The following is a 12,841-nucleotide window of genomic DNA, read 5'->3' as shown; positions in this document are numbered from 1 at the left end:
AGACACCGGTTCAATCCCTGGGTCAGCAAGATCTCCTGGAGAAGGGCATGGCAACCCGCTCCAGTGTTCTTGCCTGGAGAATCTTGTGGACAGAGGAGCCTGGTGGGCTACAGTCTGTGGGGACTGAAGCGACTTAGCATGCACACATCCACAAGGCTATAGGACATTCAAAGGAGGTGATTACACTGAGTGTGAAAGCCAGGAGGATCCTAAGGGTCGGCTACCAATTATCATGTCCCTACCACATGCAGAATACATTCCCACTCCCAGGATCCCCAAGAGCCTTATCCCATTAGAGCATCTATTCAGAGTCCATAATCTCATTGTCTGAATCAGGTTCAGATGTGGATGGGGTTTCTTGGGTATATTTCCTCTCAGTCTGTCAAAAATTTGTCAAACTAAAAAAAAGTCTTTGCTCTGCACACACCAAATATATGTGTCTCTTTAGGTTTTGTGCATCATTCTAGTCCCAGCCTCAATTCACATAAACATATAACATACTCCTTACCCTTCCTCTCCTCTCAAAAATTTGATTCAGATAATACCAGATTAAAATAAGCATCAGCAGTATCCTCAAAGATCCAAGAAGTGATCACATGTCACCTGATGAGTGACATGTGTCTTTGGAGGTGATGACTAGATCATAGAGGTGGAAGAGGCCTGGGCAGGGACGAGGAGGTGGGTTCAGAAGGTGGAGTGGAAAGAATCTGCACTGCTTATCTAAGCTCTGGGACTTCTGTGGGTCCAGTGGAGGAGAATTGCCTCCTTCCCTCACCTGATGCCTGCCTGCAGGCTTGCTGTGTTAGGCCTGACCCCCAAAATCCCACTGAAAGGGGCCCTCTGACTTACTACACCTGAGAGCAGGTCTGCGCACACATCAGGGTTTTAAAATGCCTGTGCCCAGGCCCCACCCTGGCTATCTTGAATAAGAATCCGTGTTTTACAATTTTTCCTGTGTTAGAAACAAACCTCAGAAGCTCTGTAGCTGATGGCACCAGGCAGCCCAAGTTGAGAACTGAGGTGCGACCTCGAGAAGGGGTGACATCTTTGTCCTCCAGCTGCTCTTACCTTTCTTTCTCATTCTGGCCATGACGGTTTATTTAATTTCATTGAACATGAAATGTTTCTTTTCAATCCCCAGATGTTTGAGACTTCAAATTATTTAGTACGTGCTATACTGCTAAATATGTGTGTAAGATTTGTGCTATACTATGGATTTCAGCAGCATTTGAAGGTTCAAACTCTAACATTTTCTCAGGTTCAAAAGTATTATAGTTGAACTAATTTTGTCTAAATATGTTTTAAACTCAATAACAAAGTCTTTTCACTTTTACATTCTCTTTAATTCTTTCCTTTATTTGTTTCTATCATTCTTCTAATACAATTATCCAAGGGTGTCATTTATTGATCGCTTGACTGTGTGTCAGGCAATACCATTGTGCAAAATTCCTCTCTCATCTCTAGAACAGATTTGCTTGGTTGTAATTGTTTTATAGATGAAGGGCCTAAAGCCCAGTGAACTTCCCACAGCCACATCTTAAGAACTGGAGAGCTAGGATTCGTACCAAGCTTTGTCGGGTACCAGAGCCTTTTCTTTGTGTCTCCACACATCTCAGCATGGAGACTGCATGAAACAGTGTAGAAGCCGGGCCCCCTGAGCCCTGGGCAGGCAGTGGAGCTGGGAGAACCCTATTCTCTCTTTGCACGTGTGCCATTCTTTCCCTTTTATCTCAGCATCTCTCTTTCATCTTCTGGTCAATCATTTGCCTGTTCCTCCTGGGTAGAACTCAGTAGTTCAGTTCAATCAGTGTTTGCTGTGCTCCTGCCAAGACCAGCCCTATGCTGTGTGCTACCCAGGATAGAATAGGACTACTGAAGGGGCCGACAGTCCTGTTCTGAGAGGTGGGCCCCGAGGGAAACTTAAGGAACAGTAGAGACAATGTGGTTAAGACCATCGGCAATCCTGCTGTGGGAAGATTTCAGAACCACTTTTACAGTGTCCGTGGCTCAGCAAGTCAACATCACTTGGAATAGATTGCTTTTTTTTTTTAAGAGACTAGTTTAGGGGAAGAGAGAAGTGACAGGAGGTGAGTTCTGAAAATCCCTTTTGTATATACTTCGAATATAATCAACTTTCAATTGTGCAGCTGGTTATTATCAGCTTTAGAGTGGTCAGGAGGAAAGGACAGTCCCAAGCTCATTTCCTGGTGCCATTCAAGAGATACCCTGCCCACCTTACTCACTGAGCATCCCTATGTTATACAGGAATCAAAGTACGCAGTCACATTAGATTAAAGAAATACAACTTTAAAATCAATATATGAAGCAGTGATTTGAAAGGGTCTCAGAGCCCCATAGAGAAGGCAATGGCAACCCACTCCAGTACTGTTGCCTGGCAAATCCCATGGATGGAGGAGCCTGATAGCCTGCAGTCCATGGGGTCTCTAGGAGTCGGACACAACTGAGCGACTTCCCTTTCACTTTTCACTTTCATGCCTTGGAGAAGGAAATGGCAACCCACTCCAGTGTTCTTGCCTGGAGAATCTGGGGATGGGGGAGCCTGGTGGGCTGCCGTCTATGGGATCACACAGAGTCGGACACGACTTAGCAGCAGCAGCAGCAGAGCCCCACAACCCTGTCCTCAGTGTACAAAAGGACTTGGTCTGTAAAAGAGCTTCAGGCAGATGCAGTCTAGGGGGAACAAGAGAGGGCTCGCACCTGACCCAGCCTCAGACCATGGCTTTCAGTGTGGGAGGCTTCCCAGGGGAAGAAACTAGAAAACCGGGGATGTAAGGTGCTCCAAATCTAATAAACTCAAAAACAGTATCTACGCCCTGCTCAGATATTTGAATGTCAGCAGTACTGAGAACTTTCTATCTTCTGCCAAATTACTGTTTTGCTCAAACAGCTCCCCAGTCAAACTGGAATCATCCAATTTCTCTTTGAAGAGCCACCTGTTCCCCCAAAGCATTCCAACTACAAACACCTTTCAGATGCCTGCGTATGGTCTTCTTTCTGCTTTACTAAGCAAAGCCTTTTCATAATTAGCCACTAAAAGCAAAAATTCAGTAAACAATCTGGTCTGTTTTATTGTTCCATGTCTAATCTATTCCTTACACTGCTTTAGTGAGTGATAAGTTAGAAGAATCAGATTCATTTTCTCCCTAATTATTCATTCATTAAATATATTTCATCACAGTTATTATTCTAAGCCAGCTAAGTGTGTTTGTGATAAGACATTAGCATGTGGAATTGGTCCAAGGCTTGTCAAGCCCCTTTCAGTTTTTTATGATCACTGGATAGAGAAATTTGGGAACAAATGCTGACCCTAAGTTATACCCAGGATACTGGAAATAAAATTTTAGATCTCTCTAATTCTGCTCTGCCAAATGATGTGCACAGAACTGAAATGGAATTAATTAGCAAGAATATTACTGTCTAATTCCTCTAATATAGATAAGTGGTACCTACATATTTTAGAATATGGTTTTATGGAAGAAAGTAGTTTGTGTCTTTGTGACCAAGCTGTGTTACTAGGAGATACATACATACTGTGTTTATTCAGTGTCAAATCACAGGATAAAATGAGGACAGTTCATTATTCACTAGGATGCTTCTACATGAGAAGATGTTTGGCATCATATAAACAAAACTTAGCAACATGAATCCATCCTTTGCTTTTCAGATGAATGCTTTAGTATCATGTAGGCCCAGCTTTAGATTCAAGTTCAAGTGAAAATTTTATTCAGTACAATCATTTTGGCTCAAGGAAGCTCAAACCGTGTGTGTTCCTATTTAAACCTGTTTGGGATTCTCTTGGAAAGGGCTCGCTGAGAAGCACTGAACTGATTTTTGTTGCCCCATTTCCTTCCTCACAGGGGCACATGGAAGGAGAAGTGTGGGGCCTGGCAGCTCACCCCCTCCTGCCCATCTGTGCAACAGTGAGCGATGATAAAACCCTCCGGATCTGGGAATTATCCTCCCAGCACCGTATGCTGGCAGTGAGGAAACTCAAAAAAGGTGCGTATGTCACCTTACACATCTGTGAAAGTGTTTACGACCACAAGTATTGGATTCATTCACCCATTCATTCAACTAATATTTACTGTGTGTGCCTATTATGTGCTCCCAGATATGCTTGGAAACGGGGACTTAGTGTTTGTTGCTACAGATATAGCTAATCACATGGAGGATGGTTCCAGAAGGCTGGCCTGATGCATCCGTGCCCAGCTCTATTCTTTATTTCCTTGCACTGCATAGACATTTGCCACCTGGGGGCAATATGTCCTTCCTCTTCTCATCTGAATTGTGGGAGTCAGTTGAAACTCATCAGCTTGTAAAGAATGGTGTTTATCTTTATATCCGACAGTCTCCAGAACTGATTTTATTACTGAAAAAGGAAACTTGGTTTAAAAATAATAGTTAACTACAAGAAACAGATAAACATGTATTAAACACCTATATGCATGAGAACCAAGAGTTATACCAAGAAGTAGAAATTCAGCGAACATTTATTGAGCAACTTCTATGTATCAGACACTGGGGATCCCAGGATGAACAGTCACATCTCTAGTGTCAGAGATGGACAAGACTTGAACAGAATCCCAGCAACAGCTGGTCCATTTAAATTGGGTAATTTGAAGAGTCTCAAAACTAGACTCTTTATGAAGGGGCAGGCAGGATGTAGGGAAATGACCAGGGCTAGTGCAGTAGAATGCAACTAGTAGTAGCTGGTAACCACTGCCAGCCTGGGCCTGAAAGGACAAGAGGATGAACAGAGGAGAGTGAGAGCTGTGTGAGATGGCAGCCTGGCAGGAGGCAGCAACCATCCAGCCCAGAGGCTCAGCCAGCAAGCGGTGACCCCGCAGGGAGGCAGCCAGGGACCCCGCAGGGAGGCAGCCAGGGACCCCGCAGGGAGGCAACCAGGGGAGAACGTGCCCCAGCCTCCCTACCCTCTATCCATTCTTCCCTGTACCCTCCCTGCAGCCTCCTGCTGAGTACCCTCCCTCATGCTCCCCCTGACCAAACGCATCAGAAGCCCGGGGGCGAGGGAGCCTGTTGGTAGAGTCCATGCAGGCCAGCTCCAGACACAGAGCAGGGTGGAGAGTGGGTGAGAACAGACAAACAGAAGATCTCTGGCACAAACAAGGCGTCACGGAGGCTCAGGGTAAGGCCCACTGCCAGGGACAGCCCCACTGGGGAAAATGAGAGCCGAGGCTCAAAGGATTTGTGAAAGTTAAGACAGGAAAGGATAAGATTGGGGCCTGGCCCCTAGACTGTGCTGGGTACTTTTATCGATGGACATGGGGAGACAAGTCTAGGGGGATCAAGTGAGAAAAGGTGTGAAGACGGTGGTGATGATAATGACAGTGGCTGACACTGCTGAGCCAGTAGCTGCGCTAGCACTTCGCCTGTGGTTTTCACGAGAACCTGGTGAGTAAGGCCTCTATTGTTTCCACTTAGAAATTAGGAAACCGAGGCGCAGAGCACTTTAGTCGTTTGCCCAGTTGCAGCTAGTAAGTGATGGGTCTGAATTCAGACCCAGGAGTGTGGCTTCAGAGGGCACACCTGTGGCCACTGCGTGCCGCTGGCTCCCTCCACCATATGGACGCACTTTACACTCGACTTCTGGGTCTTCATAAGTGGTGGAGGGAGCCAGGATTCAAACCCGAGTCTGACTCCAAAGCTCATGCTCTTATCTACCACAGAGGTGAATAATCAGGCTACTCATTTACACCAGGGAAAATAACAGACCAGGTACTCACTGTGAGTACCTTGAATATCAGCCAATGGACTTTATTCACCAGGTTAAAAATGAGTTCAAAAGAACAACTACCAACACCTCTGAGATAGGATGGCCATTCAACTCAGTTTATAGCTGGTGTCCTGGTGTAATTATTAATAGCTCTCCCTTTCGCTCTCGGGTGTCCTGGTTTGTGCAATAAATCTTTATGCTTGACCTAAGCTTGGTGACTCTCCTCAAGGGCAGGCTGGTCTTTCTGTTCTTTCAGCACTAGCACAATGCCTGATTCACAGTAGGTAAATAACTGCAAAGTGAATGGATGAAGAAAAGAAGGAAGGTGGACTTTAGATGAGCCCATTTAAAGTTACTGGTGTGAATGTGGCTTTTCAGCCTGTTGGAAACAGTGGTTGGGGAGGGAGGGGTGGAAACTCAGTTTGGAATGTCCTAGCCCAAGGCTGCATGACCAACCCATCCTGGGGCTGTGCTCACCAATATCTTGACAATAAAAACATGGCCAAGGAGGGGGCGTATCCTTAAGTAGGATTCCTATTTAACATACTCCGTATTCCGCGTTCAGAAGTGCCTCCCATGACCCTGCAAAGCGTTAGAAAGCATTCATCATGTAGTCCCCTCAGCCCAGTATTGGTTAGTTTTGCAGATACCTTTGGAGAGAATGTCCGTACTTCATTCTTCCCATGACAGAAGAGACGGGAATAAAATCTTCCACCTCTAGAATTATGCATTACAATCCACGGCTCAGAGATTAGAGAGACTAAAAGTAGAGCAACAAGGTGCTCCAAAGCAAATTTTGTGTGTAAAGCATGGTATAAAAAAAATAGTTTCTGGAAATTTTGTCCCATTCTTAAGTATCACATCTTGGAAGAAGAAATACTAGTTTTATTAATCCTTTATTCCTTTTCCTGCTTCACTCTGCTTGTCACTTGAAAACTCCAGGTCTTCATATATGAAAAAATGAATGGATAAACCACAGACAGATGGAAAGCTTATTTTTAATATTAATGATTATTGTCTTTGGGTTTGGTGGTAAATGTTTTAAATTATGAAGTTTTAGTTCTCACCAGCAGTGTTAAAGACATAGTCACAGGTCCATGACTATAGGTACATTTCCCCCCTCTTCATTTGTTTGGTGGCAAAGTCACGGATCATAACAGTGCTGTTTGTGAATTCTTTTGTAGGTGGAAGATGCTGTGCCTTCTCCCCAGATGGGAAAGCCTTAGCAGTTGGCTTGAATGATGGGAGTTTCCTGGTTGTAAATGCTGACACTGTCGAAGACATGGTCTCCTTCCATCACAGAAAAGAAATGATCTCTGATATTAAATTTTCAAAAGGTGACAGCAAAAACTTGTGAAAATATGTTGGGACAAAAAGTTGCAAGAGTGGATTCTTTTTAACTATTTCCTTAACCTCTAACCCATTTTAAAATGCTCAGTTCCTGGAAGTAAATTCCCACATGAAATATTTCACTGTTAACCACTGATTTTTCTTCATAGATACAGGAAAATACCTTGCCGTGGCATCCCATGATAACTTTGTGGATATTTACAACGTCCTGACAAGCAAAAGGGTTGGCATCTGTAAAGGTGCCTCTAGTTATATTACACACATTGACTGGGACTCTAGAGGTAAAGTATGCTGTGGCTTTTAAAATATAATTTCAGTTTTTAAAAGTCATGTCCATTCATATATTATTTCCAAGAGCAAATGGTAGTTTAAAGAGAAACTTACAACATAAACGACTATAATTTTACAACCCAGAAGTAGCTGCTGTTAACACATTATTAACTGGGGGATTTTTGCAGAAGTTACTGCCTGTGGCCAGCGGTTTGTCCTGTAGGTGAAGATTGAAACATCTCTGGTCAATGATGTTCGGGTAACAAAAGACGTATTACTATATCTCTGGTCAATAAGTTGTTAAAATTTTTAGTATTTTTCCACCTTTTTATTATTGTTACTACTATCACTACCACTACTGTAATTATTAACTCAGCCATTGAGTTTTAAGACTGTTGAAAATATATGATGCCTTCTGTTACCATAGCAAGCCGCCTTCACCTCTGGGTCTGGCACACTATGTCCTTGCCTTGTATCTCCTCCTTAATGCTTTCCCTTTTCCTACCAATTTTCTGTCTACCAGAGAACTGCCCAAGGAGTTTCAAGTCATTTTCATCCTCCAGTGGAGGTAGGAAGCTATATTCAGCTCACCTAGAGTTTCTCTGATTTCTCGCAAAACTCCCAACCTATCCCCTCCCTCCTCCAGGTCATACCCACAGATGCCATGGAGATTTCTCTGTTTACTTATGCAGCAGATCTAGCTCTTGCCATGTAAAAAAGTCTGAAGCCAGAAAATGTGGAAGGTCCAGAAGGGAGTGAGATGTGATTCCTACTCTCTGCAGTGTTTATCACTGAGTGCGGGAACAGGCTGGTACCTGAACCACACCGGAGCACAGACCAGAGGGTCACAAGGGAAGTGGTGAGCAGGGGCTCAGAGTGCCCGAGCCAGCAGTAAGCACCTGGGGCGCTCTAGGGTGGATCACTTTGAAAACCCACCCCAGGGACTTGGCTGATGTTAGAGTCCAGGGCAGGCATTTTATAATGGGCAGGTTCCAGCTTTCAGCGAAGAAAATTTAGTCCATGTGGTGGAAAGCAGCATCTCTGAGGAAAGAGCTCCCAGGGGAATCCATGGAGCCTTCATAGAAGGAGTGACCTTTGAGATGGGTCTTGAAAGATGAGTAGAAGTTCAACAGATGGTGATGTCTGAGACCGGCGTTCCAGGCTGGGAAGGAACAGGTTGTGCTACCATGTGGAGGCTGGAAGAACAGGGGGATTAAGAAACAGTAATGCTGAGTGGCTGAGGGCGAGAAAGGCAGGGGAAGCCGCGAGGCCGAGACAGCAAGGAAAGAAACTATTAGGTCATGCTAGGAAGTTTAACCCTGAACTTTATCCCGTAAGCATTAGGTAACTCTGCCAGATTAGAGTGGGGCTTTCCCTACCATCGTGGGAAGGGTGAGCAAGTCTGGAGATGGGAAACAAGTGAAATAAACCAAGACAAAGAGATGACAAGGGTCTCAACCAAAAACAGCTTATTTTAGAGATGCCAGTGTATTTCATGCACTTGTTTAAGGAGTGGTGGTAGACTGACCCTTCTGCTGAGCAGGAATTTCCTTGTAGCTATACGTACTGAGCTGGAATTTGGACTTAATCAGCATTACAACCTGCAGGCGTTTTACACAGAGCAAGGAAGGCATGCGTGCCATTCATTGTGAGAGGTTCAAGTCCCAACAAGGGCAAAGGGGATCAGATAAGTCCCGCTCACTTTCACGTCAGGGCCAGGCAGACACAGTGCCAGGGACTTGGGCTGGTGTGTGGAAATAGGCAGGACACGGGCCTGGGAGGCATCTAGGAACCAGTGAGGCCCAGGAGGTGAGGGGTGAGTGTAAGCAGCCGCTTCTCAACCCCTTCTTTGATAGCCTCTTTTATTGTTTGCTTTTTAAAAAAATGAAAACAAGGATTTCATCCTGTTTGATTTCTGGCTAACATCTCTGGCTGTGCCCTGTTGTGAGAAAGGTTTAGAACACTGAGGGCCATCTTTATGCATATGAAGACCAGAGTGTGATGAGTCATATTTAGAACCCAACACACACAGACCCCGCCTGACACAGTATGTGAATCCCACCACTACAGTGACCGTTAGGGAGTTAAAACCAATTGTTACTTACGTTTTATGGAGTGAAGAACCAAGAGAAAATGGGGCATAGGAAGAATATGTTTTGATTGAGGAGATTACTTTAAAATTATTTTTACTTGTGATAAAATACACATAACATAAAATTTGCTGTCTTAACCATTTTAAGTGTACAGTTCAGGGGTGTTAAATACGTTCACATTGTTGTGCAGATATTACCACCAGCCATCTCACCTCTCATCCATCTTTTCATCTTATTAAACTGAAACCCTGTACCCATTAAATAATAATTCCCCTTACTCCCTCCCCCAGCCCCTGGCAAGCACCATTCCACTTCATGTCTCTATTAATTTCACTATTCTAGGTACTTCATATAAGTGGAGTCATACAGTGTCTGTCTTTTTATGACTGGCTTATTTCACTTAGCCTAATGTCCTGAAGATTCCTCCGTGTTGTAACGTGTGTCAGAATTACTTTCCTTTTTAAGTTGAATAATATTCCATTGATGCTGGAAATGATTGAGAGCGAGAGGAGAAGGGGACGACAGAGGATGAGAGATTGCATGGCATCACCAAGTCAATGGACATGAATTTGAGCAAGCTCTGGGAGTTGGTGATGGACAAGGAAGCCTGGAGTGCTCTGGTGCATGGGGTCGCAAAGAGTCAGACATGACTGAGCAACTGACCTGACTGAATATTCCATTATGTGTACATACCACATTTTGTTTATCCATTCATCGATCAGTGGATATTTGAGTTGCTTACAGTTTTCGGTTATTGTGAATAATATAGCTATGATCGGGGTATATAGTTCTTTTGAATATATGCCCAGAAGTGGAATTTCTGGATAAAATTCCATTTTTAATTTTTTGGGAAACCTCCATACTATCTTCCACAGCAGCTATACCATTTTACATTCCCATCAACAGTACACAAGAGTTTCAACTGCTCCTCATCCTCACCAACAGTTGTTATTTTCTGGGTTCTGTTTGTTTTTGTCAGTAGCTATCCTAAATGGCTATGATATGGGACATTGCAGCTGTATTTACACTTGGGGAAGGTTTTTATTTTTTTATTCTTCAAATGCATTGTAGGCCCTGTGTCAGATGTAGGAATATAAAGAGGAATAAACCCTAGGTGGAAAGAACAAGCCCTTGCCCAGGAACCACGAGCTGCCACCACAGAGAGGCCAGGCGGAGGTCTATATGAAGGCCGTCGATGTAGAGCCATCACTTCGCAGGGAGAGAGGCAAACCTCACTATTTCTGTAATTTTGCCCAAAGCTAGATCTGCGATCCAGCCAACACTCAGGGTGATCGAAAACGCAGTGAGAGAACGGAGGCCAAGACCTTTAAAAAGCCACTTTACCTCTCATCCTAAGTGGCCCCTTCAGTCAGCTAAGAGGATCAGACCAAATGGTTTCTGTGGCCTGAGAGGGAGAACAGAATATTTTTGATTTTTAGGGAGGAGTTATACCATCTGGAGAATAGGAACAAGTGTGCCCATGAAGCGTCCCTGGTTTAACTCCAGTTTTGTTGCCATGAGACCTGTGTCATATCAATATTCTTCTGCTCCTGATACCCCAGTGCCTTCAACCTGTGCCAGAGTGCCTCAGGATCAGCCTGGCTCTTCACGCAGGGCCTGGAGGGCCTGCAGGGAGTAGAGAGCAGAATTTAGGAGCAGGGGTCTGTTTCGTTCCTTTGATCTTGTCAAAAATAGTGAACGCATTTGCTGGAGCCAGCTGGCTCGTCAGGGGCGGAACAGCTCAGCCTTCAGCCTCCGCAGCCTTCCGTGTCCATGGCAACCACAGGTCCCAGGAAAACCAAAAAGCACATCGGGGTTTTGCAGGAACATCAGCTACCTCTGCACAGAATGCCTAAGAAAGAAAAAATATATATGGAGAGAAAACATGGAAGAGTATTTTCTAGTGGATGTTAGTTCATTTCCATAAACACTGGGACTGTAAGATCGTTAACCAATGAACAGTTTAAGCTGTAATAGGACATCTGATTCCCGTTTTCATTGCAAATAGCCTGATACGTTTGGTATACTTAGCACCAATTTTGGAACTGTTCTTTTTTTAAAATATAAATTTATTTATTTTAATTGGAGGCTAATTACTTTACAATATTGTATTGATTTTGCCATACATTGACATGAATCTGCCACGGATGTACATGTGTTCCCCATTCTGAACCCCCTCCCACCTCCCTCCCCATCCCATCCCTCTGGGTCATCCCAGTGCACCAGCCCCAAGCATCCTGTATCATGCATTGAACCTGGACTGCCGATTCGTTTCACATGTGATAATTTACATGGTTCAATGCCATTCTCCCAAATCATCCCACCCTTGCCCTCTCCCACAGAGTCCAAAACACTTCTATACATCTGTGTCTCTTTTGCTGTCTCGCATACAGGGTTATTGTTGCCATCTTTCTAAATTCCATATATATGCATTAGTATACTGTATTGGTGTTTTTCTTTCTGGCTTACTTCACTCTGTATCATAGGCTCCAGTTTCATCCACCTCATTAGAACTGATTCAAATGTATTCTTTTTAATAGCTGAGTAATACTCCATTGTGTATCTGTACCACAGCTTTCTTATCTGCTGATGGACATCTAGGTTGCTTCCATGTCCTGGCTATTATAAACAGTGCTGTGATGAACACTGGGGTACATGTGTCTCTTTCAGTTCTGGTTTCCTCGGTGTGTATACCCAGCAGTGGGATTGCTGGGTCATAAGGCAGTTCTATTTCCAGTTTTTTAAGGAATCTCCACACTGTTCTCCATAGTGGCTATACTAGTTTGCATTCTCATCAACAGTGTAAGAGGGTTCCCTTTTCTCCACACCCTCTCCAGCATTTATTGCTTGCAGACTTTTAGATAGCAGCCATTCTGACAGGCGTGAAATGGTACCTCATTGTGGTTTTGATTTGCATTTCTCTGATAATGAGTGATGTTGAGCATCTTTTCGTGTGTTTGTTAACCATCTGTATGTCTTTGGAGAATGAGCCTGGGCAGTGGAATTGTTCTAAGTTGTAGGTTATATAGATACTGGGGTGATGTGTATGAATCGCTCTGTGGGTTATAAAGCTCTAGGCCCCAGCAGTATGTGATATACTGTACCTGCATCGTAATGAGGACAGCTGTCTTTTTCAATTCTCTTATTCTGTGTATATAGACATTTCTAGTGAATTTTATTTAAAAAGTGAGGATTCTAAAAGAATAGAGTTACTGTTATTCAGGGGCAAATTATACCTGGATTATACAGAATTTTTGCCCTTTGCTTCTGCTCCCATCCTCAGAGTATTTCCATGGTTATATATTACAGAATAGCAGGCAGTGGGAAAAAGAGTGGTGACCTAAATAGTTCCTCTATGCTTAAAAAAAAAAGA

General features: G+C 43.9%; 1 protein-coding gene across 11 annotated transcripts in view; it reads left to right on the top strand.

Moving 5' to 3' along the window:
• Positions 1-12,841, top strand: part of EML6 (EMAP like 6) — a 324,086-nt gene that overhangs the window by 251,816 nt on the left and 59,429 nt on the right. For all 11 annotated transcript variants that reach the window (XM_060412191.1, XM_060412190.1, XM_012171476.4 and 8 more), the window contains 3 exons: positions 3,879-4,020; positions 6,940-7,092; positions 7,255-7,386. In XM_060412191.1, the coding sequence (XP_060268174.1) occupies positions 3,879-4,020; positions 6,940-7,092; positions 7,255-7,386 (427 nt within the window). The remainder of the gene's footprint in view (positions 1-3,878; positions 4,021-6,939; positions 7,093-7,254; positions 7,387-12,841) is intronic.

The sequence above is a fragment of the Ovis aries genome, chromosome 3 (assembly GCF_016772045.2).
Source record: "Ovis aries strain OAR_USU_Benz2616 breed Rambouillet chromosome 3, ARS-UI_Ramb_v3.0, whole genome shotgun sequence".
In the NCBI taxonomy this organism is placed as follows: Eukaryota; Metazoa; Chordata; class Mammalia; order Artiodactyla; family Bovidae; genus Ovis; species Ovis aries.
Note: the sequence above shows the minus strand (reverse complement) of the source record. Positions and strands in the feature narration are given on the sequence as shown.